This window comes from Cherax quadricarinatus, chromosome 61 (genome assembly GCF_038502225.1).
Source record: "Cherax quadricarinatus isolate ZL_2023a chromosome 61, ASM3850222v1, whole genome shotgun sequence".
NCBI lineage: Eukaryota > Metazoa > Arthropoda > Malacostraca > Decapoda > Parastacidae > Cherax > Cherax quadricarinatus.
The window spans coordinates 12,209,921-12,224,920 of record NC_091352.1 but is presented as its reverse complement, the minus strand read 5'-3'; the positions used below and the strand labels follow the sequence as shown (position 1 = coordinate 12,224,920).

Here is a 15,000-nt window from a genome sequence, read left to right as displayed (position 1 = left end):
CAGGCATTGTACTTCCCATTTCCAGGACTCAATTCCGACTATATGAAAATAACCGGTTTCCCTGAATCCCTTCACTAAATATTACCCTGCTCACACTCCAACAGATCGTCAGGTCCCAAGTATCATTCGTCTCCATTCACTCCTATCTAACACGCTCATGCACGCTTGCTGGAAGTCCAAGCCCCTCGCCCACAAAACCTCCTTTACCCCCTCTTTCCAACCCTTTCGAGGACGACCCCTACCCCTCTTTCCTTCCCCTATAGATTTATATGCTTTCCATGTCATTCTACTTTGATCCATTCTCTCTAAATGACCAAACCACCACAACAACCCCTCTTCTGCCCTCTGACTAATGCTTTTATTAACTCCACACCTTCTCCTAATTTCCACACTCCGAATTTTCTGCATAATATTTACACCACACATTGCCCTTAGACAGGACATCTCCACTGCCTCCAACCGTCTCCTCGCTGCTGCATTTACCACCCAAGCTTCACATCCATATAAGAGTGTTGGTACTACTATACTTTCATACATTCCCTTCTTTGCCTCCATAGATAACGTTTTTTGACTCCACATATACCTCAACGCACCACTCACCTTTTTTCCCTCATCAATTCTATGATTAACCTCATCCTTCATAAATCCATCCGCCGACACGTCAACTCCCAAGTATCTGAAAACATTCACTTCTTCCATACTCCTCCTCCCCAATTTGATATCCAATTTTTCTTTATCTAAATCATTTGATACCCTCATCACCTTACTCTTTTCTATGTTCACTTTCAACTTTCTACCTTTACACACATTCTCAAACTCATCCACTAACCTTTGCAATTTTTCTTTAGAATCTCCCATAAGCACAGTATCATCAGCAAAAAGTAACTGTGTCAATTCCCATTTTGAATTTGATTCCCCATAATTTAATCCCACCCCTCTCCCGAACACCCTAGCATTTACTTCTTTTACAACCCCATCTATAAATATATTAAACAACCATGGTGACATTACACATCCCTGCCTAAGACCTACTTTTACCGGGAAGTAGTCTCCCTCTCTTCTACACACCCTAACCTGAGCCTCACTATCCTCATAAAAGCTCTTTACAGCATTTAGTAACTTACCACCTATTCCATATACTTGCAACATCTGCCACATTGCTCCTCTATCCATTCTACCATATGCCTTTTCTAAATCCATAAATGCAATAAAAACTTCCCTACCTTTATCTAAATACTGTTGAACCAAGTGAGAGAGTAATTGTGGTAGGGGACTTGAATGCTAAAGTAGGAGAAACTTTTAGAGAGGGTGTGGTAGGTAAGTTTGGGGTGCCAGGTGTAAATGATAATTTTGAATTTGTATAGAAAGGGGTTTAGTTATAGGTAATACATATTTTAAGAAAAAGAGGATAAATAAGTATACACGATATGATGTAGGGCGAAATGACAGTAGTTTGTTGGATTATGTATTGCTGTTGAGTAGACTTCAGGATGTACATGCACAGATATATCAGATCACTTTCTAGTTGTAGCTACACTGAGAGTAAAAGTAGATATACAAGGAGAATAGAAGCATCAAAGAGAGAGGTGATGGTTTATAAACTAAAAGAGGAGGCAGTTAGGGTAAGATATAAACAGCTATTGGAGGATAGATGGGCTAATGAGAGCATAGACAATGGGGTCGAAGAGGTATGGGGTAGGTTTAAAAATGTAGTGTTAGAGTGTTCAGCAGAAGTTTGTGGTTACAGGAAAGTGGGTGCAGGAGGGAAGAGGAGCGATTGGTGGTTTGATGATGTAAAGAGAGTAGTAAGGGAGAAAAAGTTAGCATATGAAAAGTTTTTACAAAGTAGAAGTGATGCAAAAAGAGAGTGGTGAAGCAATGTTGAGAGAGTAGATGTTATCAACAAATTTTGTTGAAAATAAGGATTAACAAGTTAAGAAAGCCTAGAGAACAAATGGATTTGTCAGTTAAAAATAGGAGAGGGGAGTTATTAAATGGAGAGTTAGAGGTATTGGGAAGATGGAAGGAATATTTTGAGGAATTGTTAAATGTTGATGAAGATAGGGAAGCTGTGAGTGTATAGGGCAAGGAGGAATAACATCTTGTAGGAGTGAGGAAGAGCCAGTGTGTGGGGGAAGTTCGTGAGGCAGTAGGTAAAATGAAAGGGGGTAAGGCAGCCGGGATTGATGGGATAAAGATAGAGTGTTGGCAGAGAGCATGCATAGTTCCTTTGTATAAAGGCAAAGGGGATAAAAGAGAGTGCAAAAATTATAGGGGGATAAGTCTGTTGAGTGTACCTGGTAAAGTGTATGGTAGAATAATTGAAAGAATTAAGAGTAAGACGGAGAAAAGGATAGCAGATGAACAAGGAGGCTTTAGGAAAGGTAGGGGGTGTGTGGACCAGGTGTTTACAGTGAAACATATAAGTGAACAGTATTTAGATAAGGCTAAAGAGGTCTTTGTGGCATTTATGGATTTGGAAAAGGCGTATGACAGGGTGGATAGGGGGGCAATGTGGCAGATGTTGCAAGTGTATGGTGTAGGAGGTAGGTTACTGAAAGCAGTGAAGAGTTTTTACGAGGATAGTGAGGCTCAAGTTAGAGTATGTAGGAAAGAGGGAAATTTTTTCCCAGTAAAAGTAGGCCTTAGACAAGGATGTGTGATGTCACCGTGGTTGTTTAATATATTTATAGATGGGGTTGTAAGAGAAGTAAATGCGAGGGTCTTGGCAAGAGGCGTGGAGTTAAAAGATAAAGAATCACACACAAAGTGGGAGTTGTCACAGCTGCTCTTTGCTGATGACACTGTGCTCTTGGGAGATTCTGAAGAGAAGTTGCAGAGATTGGTGGATGAATTTGGTAGGGTGTGCAAAAGAATAAAATTAAAGGTGAATACAGGAAAGAGTAAGGTTATGAGGATAACAAAAAGATTAGGTGATGAAAGATTGAATATCAGATTGGAGGGAGAGAGTATGGAGGAGGTGAACGTATTCAGATATTTGGGAGTGGACGTGTCAGCGGATGGGTCTATGAAAGATGAGGTGAATCATAGAATTGATGAGGGAAAAAGAGTGAGTGGTGCACTTAGGAGTCTGTGGAGACAAAGAACTTTGTCCTTGGAGGCAAAGAGGGGAATGTATGAGAGTATAGTTTTACCAACGCTCTTATATGGGTGTGAAGCGTGGGTGATGAATGTTGCAGCGAGGAGAAGGCTGGAGGCAGTGGAGATGTCATGTCTGAGGGCAATGTGTGGTGTGAATATAATGCAGAGAATTCGTAGTTTGGAAATTAGGAGGAGGTGCGGGATTACCAAAACTGTTGTCCAGAGGGCTGAGGAAGGGTTGTTGAGGTGGTTCGGACATGTAGAGAGAATGGAGCGAAACAGAATGACTTCAAGAGTGTATCAGTCTGTAGTGGAAGGAAGGCGGGGTAGGGGTCGGCCTAGGAAGGGTTGGAGGGAGGGGGTAAAGGAGGTTTTGTGTGCGAGGGGCTTGGACTTCCAGCAGGCATGCGTGAGCGTGTTTGATAGGAGTGAATGGAGACAAATGGTTTTTAATACTTGACGTGCTGTTGGAGTGTGAGCAAAGTAACATTTATGAAGGGATTCAGGGAAACCGGCATACCGGACTTGAGTCCTGGAGATGGGAAGTACAGTGCCTGCACTCTGAAGGAGGGGTGTTAATGTTGCAGTTTAAAAACTGTAGTGTAAAGCACCCTTCTGGCAAGACAGTGATGGAGTGAATGATGGTGAAAGTTTTTCTTTTTCGGGCCACCCTGCCTTGGTGGGAATCGGCCGGTGTGATAATAAAAAAAAAAAAATATATGCTTCAATGTAAACACTTGATCTACACATCCCCTACCCACTCTGAAGCCTCCTTGCTCATCCGCAATTCTACATTCTGTCTTACCTCTAATTCTTTCAATTATAACTCTACCGTATACTTTTCCTGGTATACTCAGTAAACTTATTCCTCTATAATTTTTACAATCTCTTTTGTCCCCTTTCCCTTTATATAAAGGGACTATACATGCTCTCCGCCAATCCCTAGGTACCTTCCCCTCTTTCATACATTTATTAAACAAAAGTACCAACCACTCCAACACTATATCCCCCCCTGCTTTTAACATTTCTGTCATGATCCCATCAGTTCCAGCTGCTTTACCCCCTTTCATTCTACGTAATGCCTCACGTACCTCCCCCACACTTACATTCTGCTCTTCTTCACTCCTAAAAGATGGTATACCTCCCTGGCCAGTGCATGATATTACATATATATATATATATATATATATATATATATATATATATATATATATATATATATATATATATATATATATATATATAGTATTTAGAATTACAGGTGAGTATTTAGACAAATATGCAGGAGTTGTTGGAGTGCCTCAGCTCAAGCACTCTCAGTCGAGGGACTTTTAACATATAAACATTCAAATTAAAACGGATATTTTTTAATATTTACACAATGTGTTTAAGAGAGTTATGATGGTTGACGGTGCCATGACAGGGGTAAGATGGTGGTATAACACTGTGGGAGGTGTAAGATGGTGGTATAACACTGTGGGAGGTGTAAGATGGTGGTATAACACTGTGGGAGGTGTAAGATGGTGGTATAACACTGTGGGAGGTGTAAGATGGTGGTATAACACTGTGGGAGGTGTAAGATGGTGGTATAACACTGTGGGAGGTGTAAGATGGTGGTATAACACTGACAGGTGTAAGATGATGGTATAACACTGACAGGTGTAAGATGATGGTATAACACTGTGACAGGTGTAAGATGGTGGTATAACACTGTGACAGGTGTATGATGATGGTATAACACTGTGACAGGTGTAAGATGGTGGTATAACACTGTGACAGGTGTAAGATGTTGGTATAACACTGACAGGTGTAAGATGATGGTATAACACTGTGACAGGTGTAAGATGGTGGTATAACACTGTGACAGGTGTAAGATGATGGTATAACACTGTGACAGGTGTAAGATGGTGGTATAACACTGTGACAGGTGTAAGATGGTGGTATAACACTGTGACAGGTGTAAGATGGTGGTATAACACTGTGGCAGGTGTAAGATGATGGTATAACACTGTGACAGGTGTAAGACGGTGGTATAACACTGTGACAGGTGTAAGATGGTGGTATAACACTGTGACAGGTGTAAGATGATGGTATAACACTGTGACAGGTGTAAGATGATGGTATAACACTGACAGGTGTAAGATGGTGGTATAACACTGTGACAGGTGTAAGATGGTGGTATAACACTGTGACAGGTGTAAGATGATGGTATAACACTGTGACAGGTGTAAGATGATGGTATAACACTGACAGGTGTAAGATGATGGTATAACACTGTGACAGGTGTAAGATGGTGGTATAACACTGTGACAGGTGTAAGATGGTGGTATAACACTGACAGGTGTAAGATGATGGTATAACACTGTGACAGGTGTAAGATGATGGTATAACACTGACAGGTGTAAGATGGTGGTATAACACTGTGACAGGTGTAAGATGGTGGTATAACACTGGCAGGTGTAAGATGATGGTATAACACTGTGACAGGTGTAAGATGATGGTATAACACTGACAGGTGTAAGATGATCGTATAACACTGTGACAGGTGTAAGATGATGGTATAACACTGTGACAGGCGTAAGATGATGGTATAACACTGTGACAGGTGTAAGATGGTGGTATAACACTGTGACAGGTGTAAGATGATGGTATAACACTGTGACAGGTGTAAGATGGTGGTATAACACTGTGGGAGGTGTAAGATGGTGGTATAACACTGTGACAGGTGTAAGATGGTGGTATAACACTGTGACTGGTGTAAGATGGTGGTATAACACTGTGACAGGTGTAAGATGATGGTATAACACTGTGATAGGTGTAAGATGATGGTATAACACTGTGACAGGTGTAAGATGGTGGTATAACACTGTGACAGGTGTAAGATGATGGTATAACACTGTGATAGGTGTAAGATGATGGTATAACACTGTGACAGGTGTAAGATGGTGGTATAACACTGTGACAGGTGTAAGATGATGGTATAACACTGTGACTGGTGTAAGATGGTGGTATAACACTGTGACAGGTGTAAGATGATGGTATAACACTGTGACAGGTGTAAGATGGTGGTATAACACTGTGACAGGTGTAAGATGGTGGTATAACACTGTGACAGGTGTAAGATGGTGGTATAACACTGTGACTGGTGTAAGATGGTGGTATAACACTGTGACAGGTGTAAGATGGTGGTATAACACTGTGACTGGTGTAAGATGGTGGTATAACACTGTGACAGGTGTAAGATGATGGTATAACACTGTGATAGGTGTAAGATGATGGTATAACACTGTGACAGGTGTAAGATGGTGGTATAACACTGTGACAGGTGTAAGATGGTGGTATAACACTGTGACAGGTGTAAGATGATGGTACAACACTGACAGGTGTAAGATGGTGGTATAACACTGCGACAGGTGTAAGATGATGGTACAACACTGACAGGTGTAAGATGATGGTACAACACTGCAACAGGTGTAAGATGGTGGTATAACACTGACAGGTGTAAGATGGTGGTATAACACTGTGACAGGTGTAAGATGGTGGTATAACACTGCGACAGGTGTAAGATGATGGTATAACACTGCGACAGGTGTAAGATGATGGTACAACACTGACAGGTGTAAGATGGTGGTATAACACTGTGACAGGTGTAAGATGGTGGTATAACACTGTGACAGGTGTAAGATGGTGGTATAACACTGCAACAGGTGTAAGATGGTGGTATAACACTGACAGGTGTAAGATGGTGGTATAACACTGACAGGTGTAAGATGGTGGTATAACACTGTGACAGGTGTAAGATGGTGGTATAACACTGACAGGTGTAAGATGGTGGTATAACACTGTGACAGGTGTAAGATGGTGGTATAACACTGACAGGTGTAAGATGGTGGTATAACACTGACAGGTGTAAGATGGTGCCATAACACCATGGATATAAATATATTTATATATGTCAAGTGAACGAGAATAAAAAAGTCGATTTTCAGAAATATATCGAACGTCCAGAAATGGAAGAGGGTCAATTAGGTCTAAAATGCTAAGCAGTACCTCATAAAAACTACCTTAACAGTATACCGTGCATAGTATGGGCGTTCAGATGATTATTATGTTATTATTATTATTATTATTATTATGTGACGGTATATTTATTGGGAGGCGCTAAACTCCTTGGGAATCAAGCGCCGCCTAGGGAAATGGGAATTAGGTTTGATCCAAGGTATGGGAGAGGGGGTAACTCCAGTTCACTGATTCAAGAGCCCTTCAGCATGAAAGTCACCATGTGCTATCCTTCTGCGTGGGTTGAGGTAGAGAAGGCTGGGCTTATGGAATACGAGGATACCTTTCTCGGATCGTGAAGACTAAACGCATCTCCAAATTTTATACAGGTCGATAAAGGGAGAGGAAGCAATGGAATTCCGAAGTCCAAATTTTACGCTTTACAACCAGAAACGATCTTCCTAATACATTAGATATGACATCACGTAGACCTGAGGCGAGCAGACGGAGGAACGAGCCTCCACTAGGACTTGCACTCGCGAACTCACACGTTTTACTGCTAAATAATCCCGGTACGGGTTGAAACACTTTGGGCGTTCTTCCTTAAGACACCTGCTGTCCCTGTTCACCTAGCAGCAAATAGGTGCCTGGGTGTTAGTCGACTGGCGAGGGTCGCATCCTGGGGACAAAAATGAATTTAATTTGCCCGAAATGATCTGTATAACCAGTGTCTTCTACATATTATGTCAGTGATGTCAGCTACGGTCTGTATGCGTCGTATCATGTACTTGCTGAAATAAAGATTATTTTTATTTATTTGAACATTAAGAGCGCAGCTTTTGTTCCATGAAGTGTAAATTGTCAAATCTTAATATTAGGTTTCCCATTTTCGTATACAAAAAAAAAAAAAATACCCGTGCTTCAAAAATTATAAAAATATAACATTTATATAGTTTAGTGTCTGTTATTTACTCTGCGCTGCCTCAGCTGTGTAAATCAACTAAGTCGAAAAGTATCGAGTTTAGACGACACAAATACAACAGCGGTCACAATACTGTGGCCGGAACAATTCACAACTAAGCCGCAATTCGGATAGAAAATTGTGGGTCAGCTGTGAGTTGTAAGGAAGAGTTAAGTAGTTGAGTAATGTTTGAGTTTAGTGTGGTGAACGCAGCTAGTGTGATCAATAAAACATTGTGACTGATATTATGGTGAGTGTTACTGCTCTTCTTCTCTGTGATAATTAACACTGTAGTTAAACCAAACCATTATATATTACAATAATAATACATGTTTTATCTCAGTCCGAAGTTCAGCAAAACTCACATTTGTATGAACAGAAATAGAGATTAATCATGCACATTAGAATTGAGAAAGGAACTCACCTTGAAGGTGTGGTCACACGTCTCGTACTGGGAGAGCCTGTGGAGGCTGTGTCTCCTCCAGTCACCATCATCGTCACGGAACTGCACGTAGGCGCTGCTGCTCCTAGGCGGTGTCCTCTCCACGTACTTGTCGTGCAAGTCTCTACCGCTAAAGCTGCGCACCCTCGCTATCCCGCTGGCCAGGCTCCTCCTGAAGGTGACAGAGTTGAAACCACTGCTTGGGCTGCCCACATCGGGCTGCCCTTCGCCCTCCCCTCCTTCAGGATTCTGTAGTCGTGGAGGCTTCGGAGGGCCTTGTCGATTAAAAGTGTCGATGCTAGCCTCGTAGCCATTTTTATTAGGAGGATCAAAGAGAACTGTGTACCTTTTCTGTTGGTATTCTGTGTCGCCTACACGCAGGGACTTGGCCCGTCTGAGGTCCACTCTGCGGGGTATGTCAGTGTCCGGGGTAATGGTAATGACTCCGTTCTGGGAAGTCATTTGCGGTCTCTCAATGCCGCCGCTGGCGTTCCCTGCCTCGAACTCTGGATATCTACGAGAGGAAGGGCACTCGTCTGATGATTGTCCGCTGTACTCGCCTTCCGCTTCGAGTAGATTGCTTCCCTTAATGCTCATAATGTGTGTGTGTGTGTGTGTGTGTGTGTGTGTGTGTGTGTGTGTGTGTGTGCGTGCGTGCGTGCGTGCGTGCGTGCGTGCGTGTGTGTGTGTGTGTGTGATGTGTGTATGCACTAGGAAGGTTCACAGGAAAGATAAAACACTGCCAGTTCGTGAGAGGCGAGTGAGCACAAGTCAAGTTAATAAGAGAACACCAGCACCTGCATGGTGGCCTGGCACTCGTGGTGGTGTCAGTCTCAGAGGTAAGTCTGAAAGAAGCCTGAACGTAAACAAAAATTAAAATGTCAAACACTGGCTTATTGAACGTAAGAACAGAATGAAAAAGACAAATATAAACAATTATCTTACTTGACTCACGGACTCGTAATGACAATAGAAAACCAACCATACCACGGGTGGGTTAGAACCCACGATCAGAGTCCTAAAATTCCAGACCAACGCGGTCTGGCTAGCGCGTCGGTCTGGAGTGTTAAGACTCTGTGATCGCGAGTTCTATCCCGCCAGTGGTATGGTTTAATTATCTTACTTTATCGCACTTACCACTTCGTAAACACGAAATAAAACAAAACAAAACATTAAAACATACACAAAATTACAGAAATAATCAGTGCCAAATTTTCCTCAAGTTTTTATAAAAAATAAAACATTGTTCTTTCTCAATACGTCCATCAAATGTCAAAATAAAAACAATATATATATCATTATGCAGTAATGTAATTTTTATTTCTTTACATAATTTCCTGAAACACGAAGTGAAAAACAACGTATTTTATGTAACCAAACAAAAAACTACTGGTAGCGACTTCCTTACATCCCCTGCCAGGAAGTTGTGGTGGTAGTGGTGGTGGTAGTTGTGGTAGTTGTGGTGGTGGTGGTGGTGGTGGTGGTAGTTGTGGTAGTTGTGGTAGTTGTGGAGGTGGTGGTGGTGGTAGTTGTGGTAGTGGTAATGTTCGTGGTGGTGGTGGCAGTGCTGGTGGTGGTGGCGGTGCTGGTGGTGGTGGTGCTGGTGGTGGTGGTAGTTGTAGTGGTGGTAGTTGTAGTGGTAGTAGTTGTGGTGGTAGTGATGGTACTGTTGATAAAAGTGGTGGTAGTGAATATTTACTAGATATAGATGCTTCAAACATATTAGATAAAGGTGACACGTCAGCTAAATGTTATCTTCACGGTGTTCACGTCAGATAAATGTTATCTTCACGGTGTTCACGTCAGCTAAATGTTATCTTCACGGTGTTCACGTCAGCTAAATGTTATCTTCACGGTGTTCACGTCAGCTAAATGTTATCTTCACGGTGTTCACGTCAGATAAATGTTATCTTCACGGTGTTCACGTCAGATAAATGTCATCTTCACGGTGTTCACGTCAGATAAATGTTATCTTCACGGTGTTCACGTCAGATAAATGTTATCTTCACGGTGTTCACGTCAGATAAATGTTATCTTCACGGTGTTCACGTCAGATAAATGCTATCTTCACGGTGTTCACGTCAGATAAATGTTATCTTCACGGTGTTCACGCCAGATAAATGTTATCTTCACGGTGTTCACGTCAGATAAATGTTATCTTCACGGTGTTCACGTCAGATAAATGTTATCTTCACGGTGTTCACGTCAGATAAATGTTATCTTCACGGTGTTCACGTCAGATAAATGTTATCTTCACGGTGTTCACGTCAGATAAATGTTATCTTCACGGTGTTCACGTCAGATAAATGTTATCTTCACGGTGTTCACGTCAGATAAATGTTATCTTCACGGTGTTCACGTCAGATAAATGTTATCTTCACGGTGTTCACGTCAGATAAATGTTATCTTCACGGTGTTCACGTCAGCTAAATGTGATCTTCACGGTGTTCACGTCAGATAAATGTCATCTTCACGGTGTTCACGTCAGATAAATGTTATCTTCACGGTGTTCACGTCAGCTAAATGTCATCTTCACGGTGTTCACGTCAGATAAATGTTATCTTCACGGTGTTCACGTCAGCTAAATGTGATCTTCACGGTGTTCACGTCAGATAAATGTCATCTTCACGGTGTTCACGTCAGATAAATGTCATCTTCACGGTGTTCACGTCAGATAAATGTCATCTTCACGGTGTTCACGTCAGATAAATGTTATCTTCACGGTGTTCACGTCAGATAAATGTCATCTTCACGGTGTTCACGTCAGATAAATGTTATCTTCACGGTGTTCACGTCAGCTAAATGTGATCTTCACGGTGTTCACGTCAGATAAATGTGATCTTCACGGTGTTCACGTCAGATAAATGTGATCTCCACGGTGTTCGGGTTTCAATAAGGTGAACATAGTGGGTAGCTTTCGGGTGGTCAGTCACCTGGCTTCAGTGTTCCACATGTGTCAGGATTAGCTGGCTCACACCTGTTGCTCGCTACCCGGCTCTCTCTCTCTCTCTCTCTCCCGTCTCTCTCTCTCTCTCCCGTCTCTCTCTCTCTCTCTCTCTCTCTCTCTCTCTCTCTCTCTCTCCCCGTCTCTCTCTTCGTCTGTTTGTCTGTCTGTTTCTCTCTCTCTTCGTCTGTCTGTGTCTGTCTCTCTTCGTCTGTCTGTCTCTCTCGTCACATACTCTGGTATTTAAGTTCCTGTGTCCTCTAATATTTACGTTTTTGTATCTTCTGATAGTTACGTTCCTGTATGCTTCCGTTCTTGTATACTATGATATTTACACGTTCTTGTATCCTCTGTTTACGTTCTTGTATACCCAGATAATCCACCTCTTGTTCACGAACACACGATTATTTCACGAGCACATTTCTCCGGAATGAATATCCCCCTCTTTCCCTTCGTATATATCCCCTCCGAGCGGAACGCTCCTATTTCAGAGCTCAATACTGCTGGGATAACGAGAAAAGTTTCTATGGCATGAGATGAGAGAACACACACACACAAGACCCGACGACGTCAGGACACAGACTGAACAGCAAAGCACGAGCAGAGAGGTGATGTTGAACCTTGGTTGCCAGTGCTTGCACGGCGCAGCAATACCTGTTTTTTTTTGATTGATTGACTGATTGATGGCACGTGTGTGTGTGTGTGTGTGTGTGTGTGTGTGTGTGTGTGTGTGTGTGTGTGTGTGTGTGTGTGTGTGTGTGTGTGTGTGTGTGTGTGTGTGTGTTAGTTACCATTTTGTCCTAGGCACATGTCGATTAGACGCTAGGCCTGTTGTATATGAATGCGTGTGGTGTGTGTGCGTGTGTGTGTGTGTGTGTGTGTGTGTGTGTGTGTGTGTGTGTGTGTGTGTGTGTGTGTGTGTGTGTGTGTGTGTGTGTGTGTGTGTGTGTGTGTGAGTTTGGCAGTTATGTGATAGTTTGTAGGCTGAGTGCTGGTTGATCCTATGGTAATTTGACACACACCTGCTTGTGTATAACCATCTATGTATAGTAGACATAGACGGTGTACTCATTTATATGTACTAACATAGGCTACACCTTGACCTAGGTTACAGCTTACCTAGGCTACAGCTTAACCTACGCTACAGCTTGACCTAGGCTACAGCTTGACCTAGGCTACACCTTGACCTAGGTTACAGCTTACCTAGGCTACAGCTTAACCTAGGCTACAGCTTGACCTAGGCTACAGCTTAACCTAGGCTACAGCTTGACCTAGGCTACAGCTTAACCTAGGCTACAGCTTGACCTAGGCTACAGCTTGACCTAGGCTACACCTTGGCCTAGGTTACAGCTTGACCTAGGCTACAGCTTAACCTAGGCTACAGCTTGACCTAGGCTACAGCTTGACCTAGGCTACAGCTTGACCTAGGCTACAGCTTGACCTAGGCTACAGCTTGACCTAGCCTACAGCTTGACCTAGGCAACAGCTTGACCTAGGCTACAGCTTGACCTAGGCTACAGCTTGACCTAGGCTACAGCTTGACCTAGGCTACAGCTTGACCTAGCCTACAGCTTGACCTAGGCAACAGCTTGACCTAGTCTACAGCTTGACCTAGGCTACAGCTTGACCTAAGCTATAGCTTGACCTAGTCTACAGCTTGACCTAGTCTACAGCTTGGCCTAGTCTACAGCTTGACCTAGTCTACAGCTTGACCTAGGCTACAGCTTGATCTAGGCTACAGCTTGACCTAGGCTACAGCTTGGCCTAGCCTACAGCTTGACCTAGGCTACAGCCTGACCTAGGCTACAGCTTGACCTAGTCTACAGCTTGACCTAGTCTACAGCTTGACCTAGGCTACAGCTTGACCTAGTCTACAGCTTGACCTAGGCTACAGCTTGACCTAGGCCACAGCTTGACCTAATCTACAGCTTGACCTAGTCTACAGCTTGACCTAGTCTACAGCTTGACCTAGGCTACAGCTTGACCTAGTCTACAGTTTGGCCTAGGTTACAGCTTGACCTAGGCTACAGCCTGACCTAGCCTACAGCTTGACCTAGTCTACAGCTTGACCTAGTCTACAGCTTGACCTAGGCTACAGCTTGACCTAGGCTACAGCTTGACCTAGTCTACAGCTTGACCCAGTCTACAGCTTGGCCTAGTCTACAGCTTGACTTAGTCTACAGCTTGACCTAGGCTACAGCTTGATCTAGGCTACAGTTTGACCTAGGCTACAGCTTGACCTAGTCTACAGCTTGACCTAGGCTACAGCTTGACCTAGTCTACAGCTTGACCTAGGCTAGAGCTTGACCTAGGCTACAGCTTGACCTAGGCTACAGCTTGACATAGGCTACAGCTTGACCTAGGCTACAGCTTAACTTAAGCTACAGCTTGACCTAGGCTACAGCTTGACCTAGGCTACAGCTTGACCTAGGCTACAGCTTGACCTAGCCTACAGCTTGACCTAGTCTACAGCTTGACCTAGGCTACAGCTTGACCTAGGCTACAGCTTGACCTAAGCTACAGCTTGACCTAGCCTACAGCTTGACCTAGCCTACAGCTTGACCTAGGCTACAGCTTGACCTAGCCTACAGCTTGACCTAGTCTACAGCTTGACCAAGTCTACAGCTTGACCTAGTCTACAGTTTGACCTAGGCTACAGCTTGACCCAGGCTACAGCTTGACCTAAGCTATAGCTTGACCTAGTCTACAGCTTGACCTAGTCTACAGCTTGGCCTAGTCTACAGCTTGACCTAGTCTACAGCTTGACCTAGGCTACAGCTTGATCTAGGCTACAGCTTGACCTAGGCTACAGCTTGACCTAGCCTACAGCTTGACCTAGGCTACAGCCTGACCTAGGCTACAGCTTGACCTAGTCTACAGCTTGACCTAGTCTACAGCTTGACCTAGTCTACAGCTTGACCTAGGCTACAGCTTGACCTAGTCTACAGCTTGACCTAGGCTACAGCTTGACCTAGGCCACAGCTTGACCTAGTCTACAGCTTGACCTAGTCTACAGCTTGACCTAGACTAGAGCTTGACCTAGTCTACAGCTTGACCTAGGCTACAGCTTGACCTAGGCTACAGCCTGACCTAGCCTACAGCTTGACCTAGTCTACAGCTTGACCTAGGCTACAGCTTGACCTAGGCTACAGCTTGCCCTAAGCTATAGCTTGACCTAGTCTACAGCTTGACCTAGTCTACAGCTTGACCTAGACTAGAGCTTGACCTAGTCTACAGCTTGACCTAGGCTACAGCTTGACCTAGGCTACAGCCTGACCTAGCCTACAGCTTGACCTAGTCTACAGCTTGACCTAGGCTACAGCTTGACCTAGGCTACAGCTTGCCCTAAGCTATAGCTTGACCTAGTCTACAGCTTGACCTAGTCTACAGCTTGGCCTAGTCTACAGCTTGACCTAGGCTACAGCTTGATCTAGGCTACAGCTTGACCTAGGCTACAGCTTGACCTAGTTTACAGCTTGACCTAGGCTACAGCTTGACCTAGGCTACAGCTTGACCTAGTCTACAGCTTGACCTAGTCTACAGCTTGAACTA

General features: G+C 43.6%; 2 protein-coding genes across 2 annotated transcripts in view; both read right to left on the bottom strand.

The window, feature by feature from the left end:
- LOC128699353 (ras-related protein Rab-8A) overlaps positions 1-9,385 on the bottom strand; it is a 51,005-nt gene extending 41,620 nt beyond the window's left edge. The window contains exon 1 of the mRNA XM_053792013.2: positions 8,487-9,385. Coding sequence (XP_053647988.2) covers positions 8,487-9,101 — 615 coding nt within the window. The 5' untranslated portion in view covers positions 9,102-9,385. The remainder of the gene's footprint in view (positions 1-8,486) is intronic.
- A 370-nt stretch (positions 9,386-9,755) lies between these two features.
- LOC128699356 (uncharacterized) overlaps positions 9,756-15,000 on the bottom strand; it is a 92,946-nt gene continuing 87,701 nt past the window's right edge. Inside the window, exon 5 of the mRNA XM_070098226.1 lies at positions 9,756-10,170. Within this exon, the coding sequence (XP_069954327.1) occupies positions 9,871-10,170 (300 nt within the window). The 3' untranslated portion in view covers positions 9,756-9,870. The remainder of the gene's footprint in view (positions 10,171-15,000) is intronic.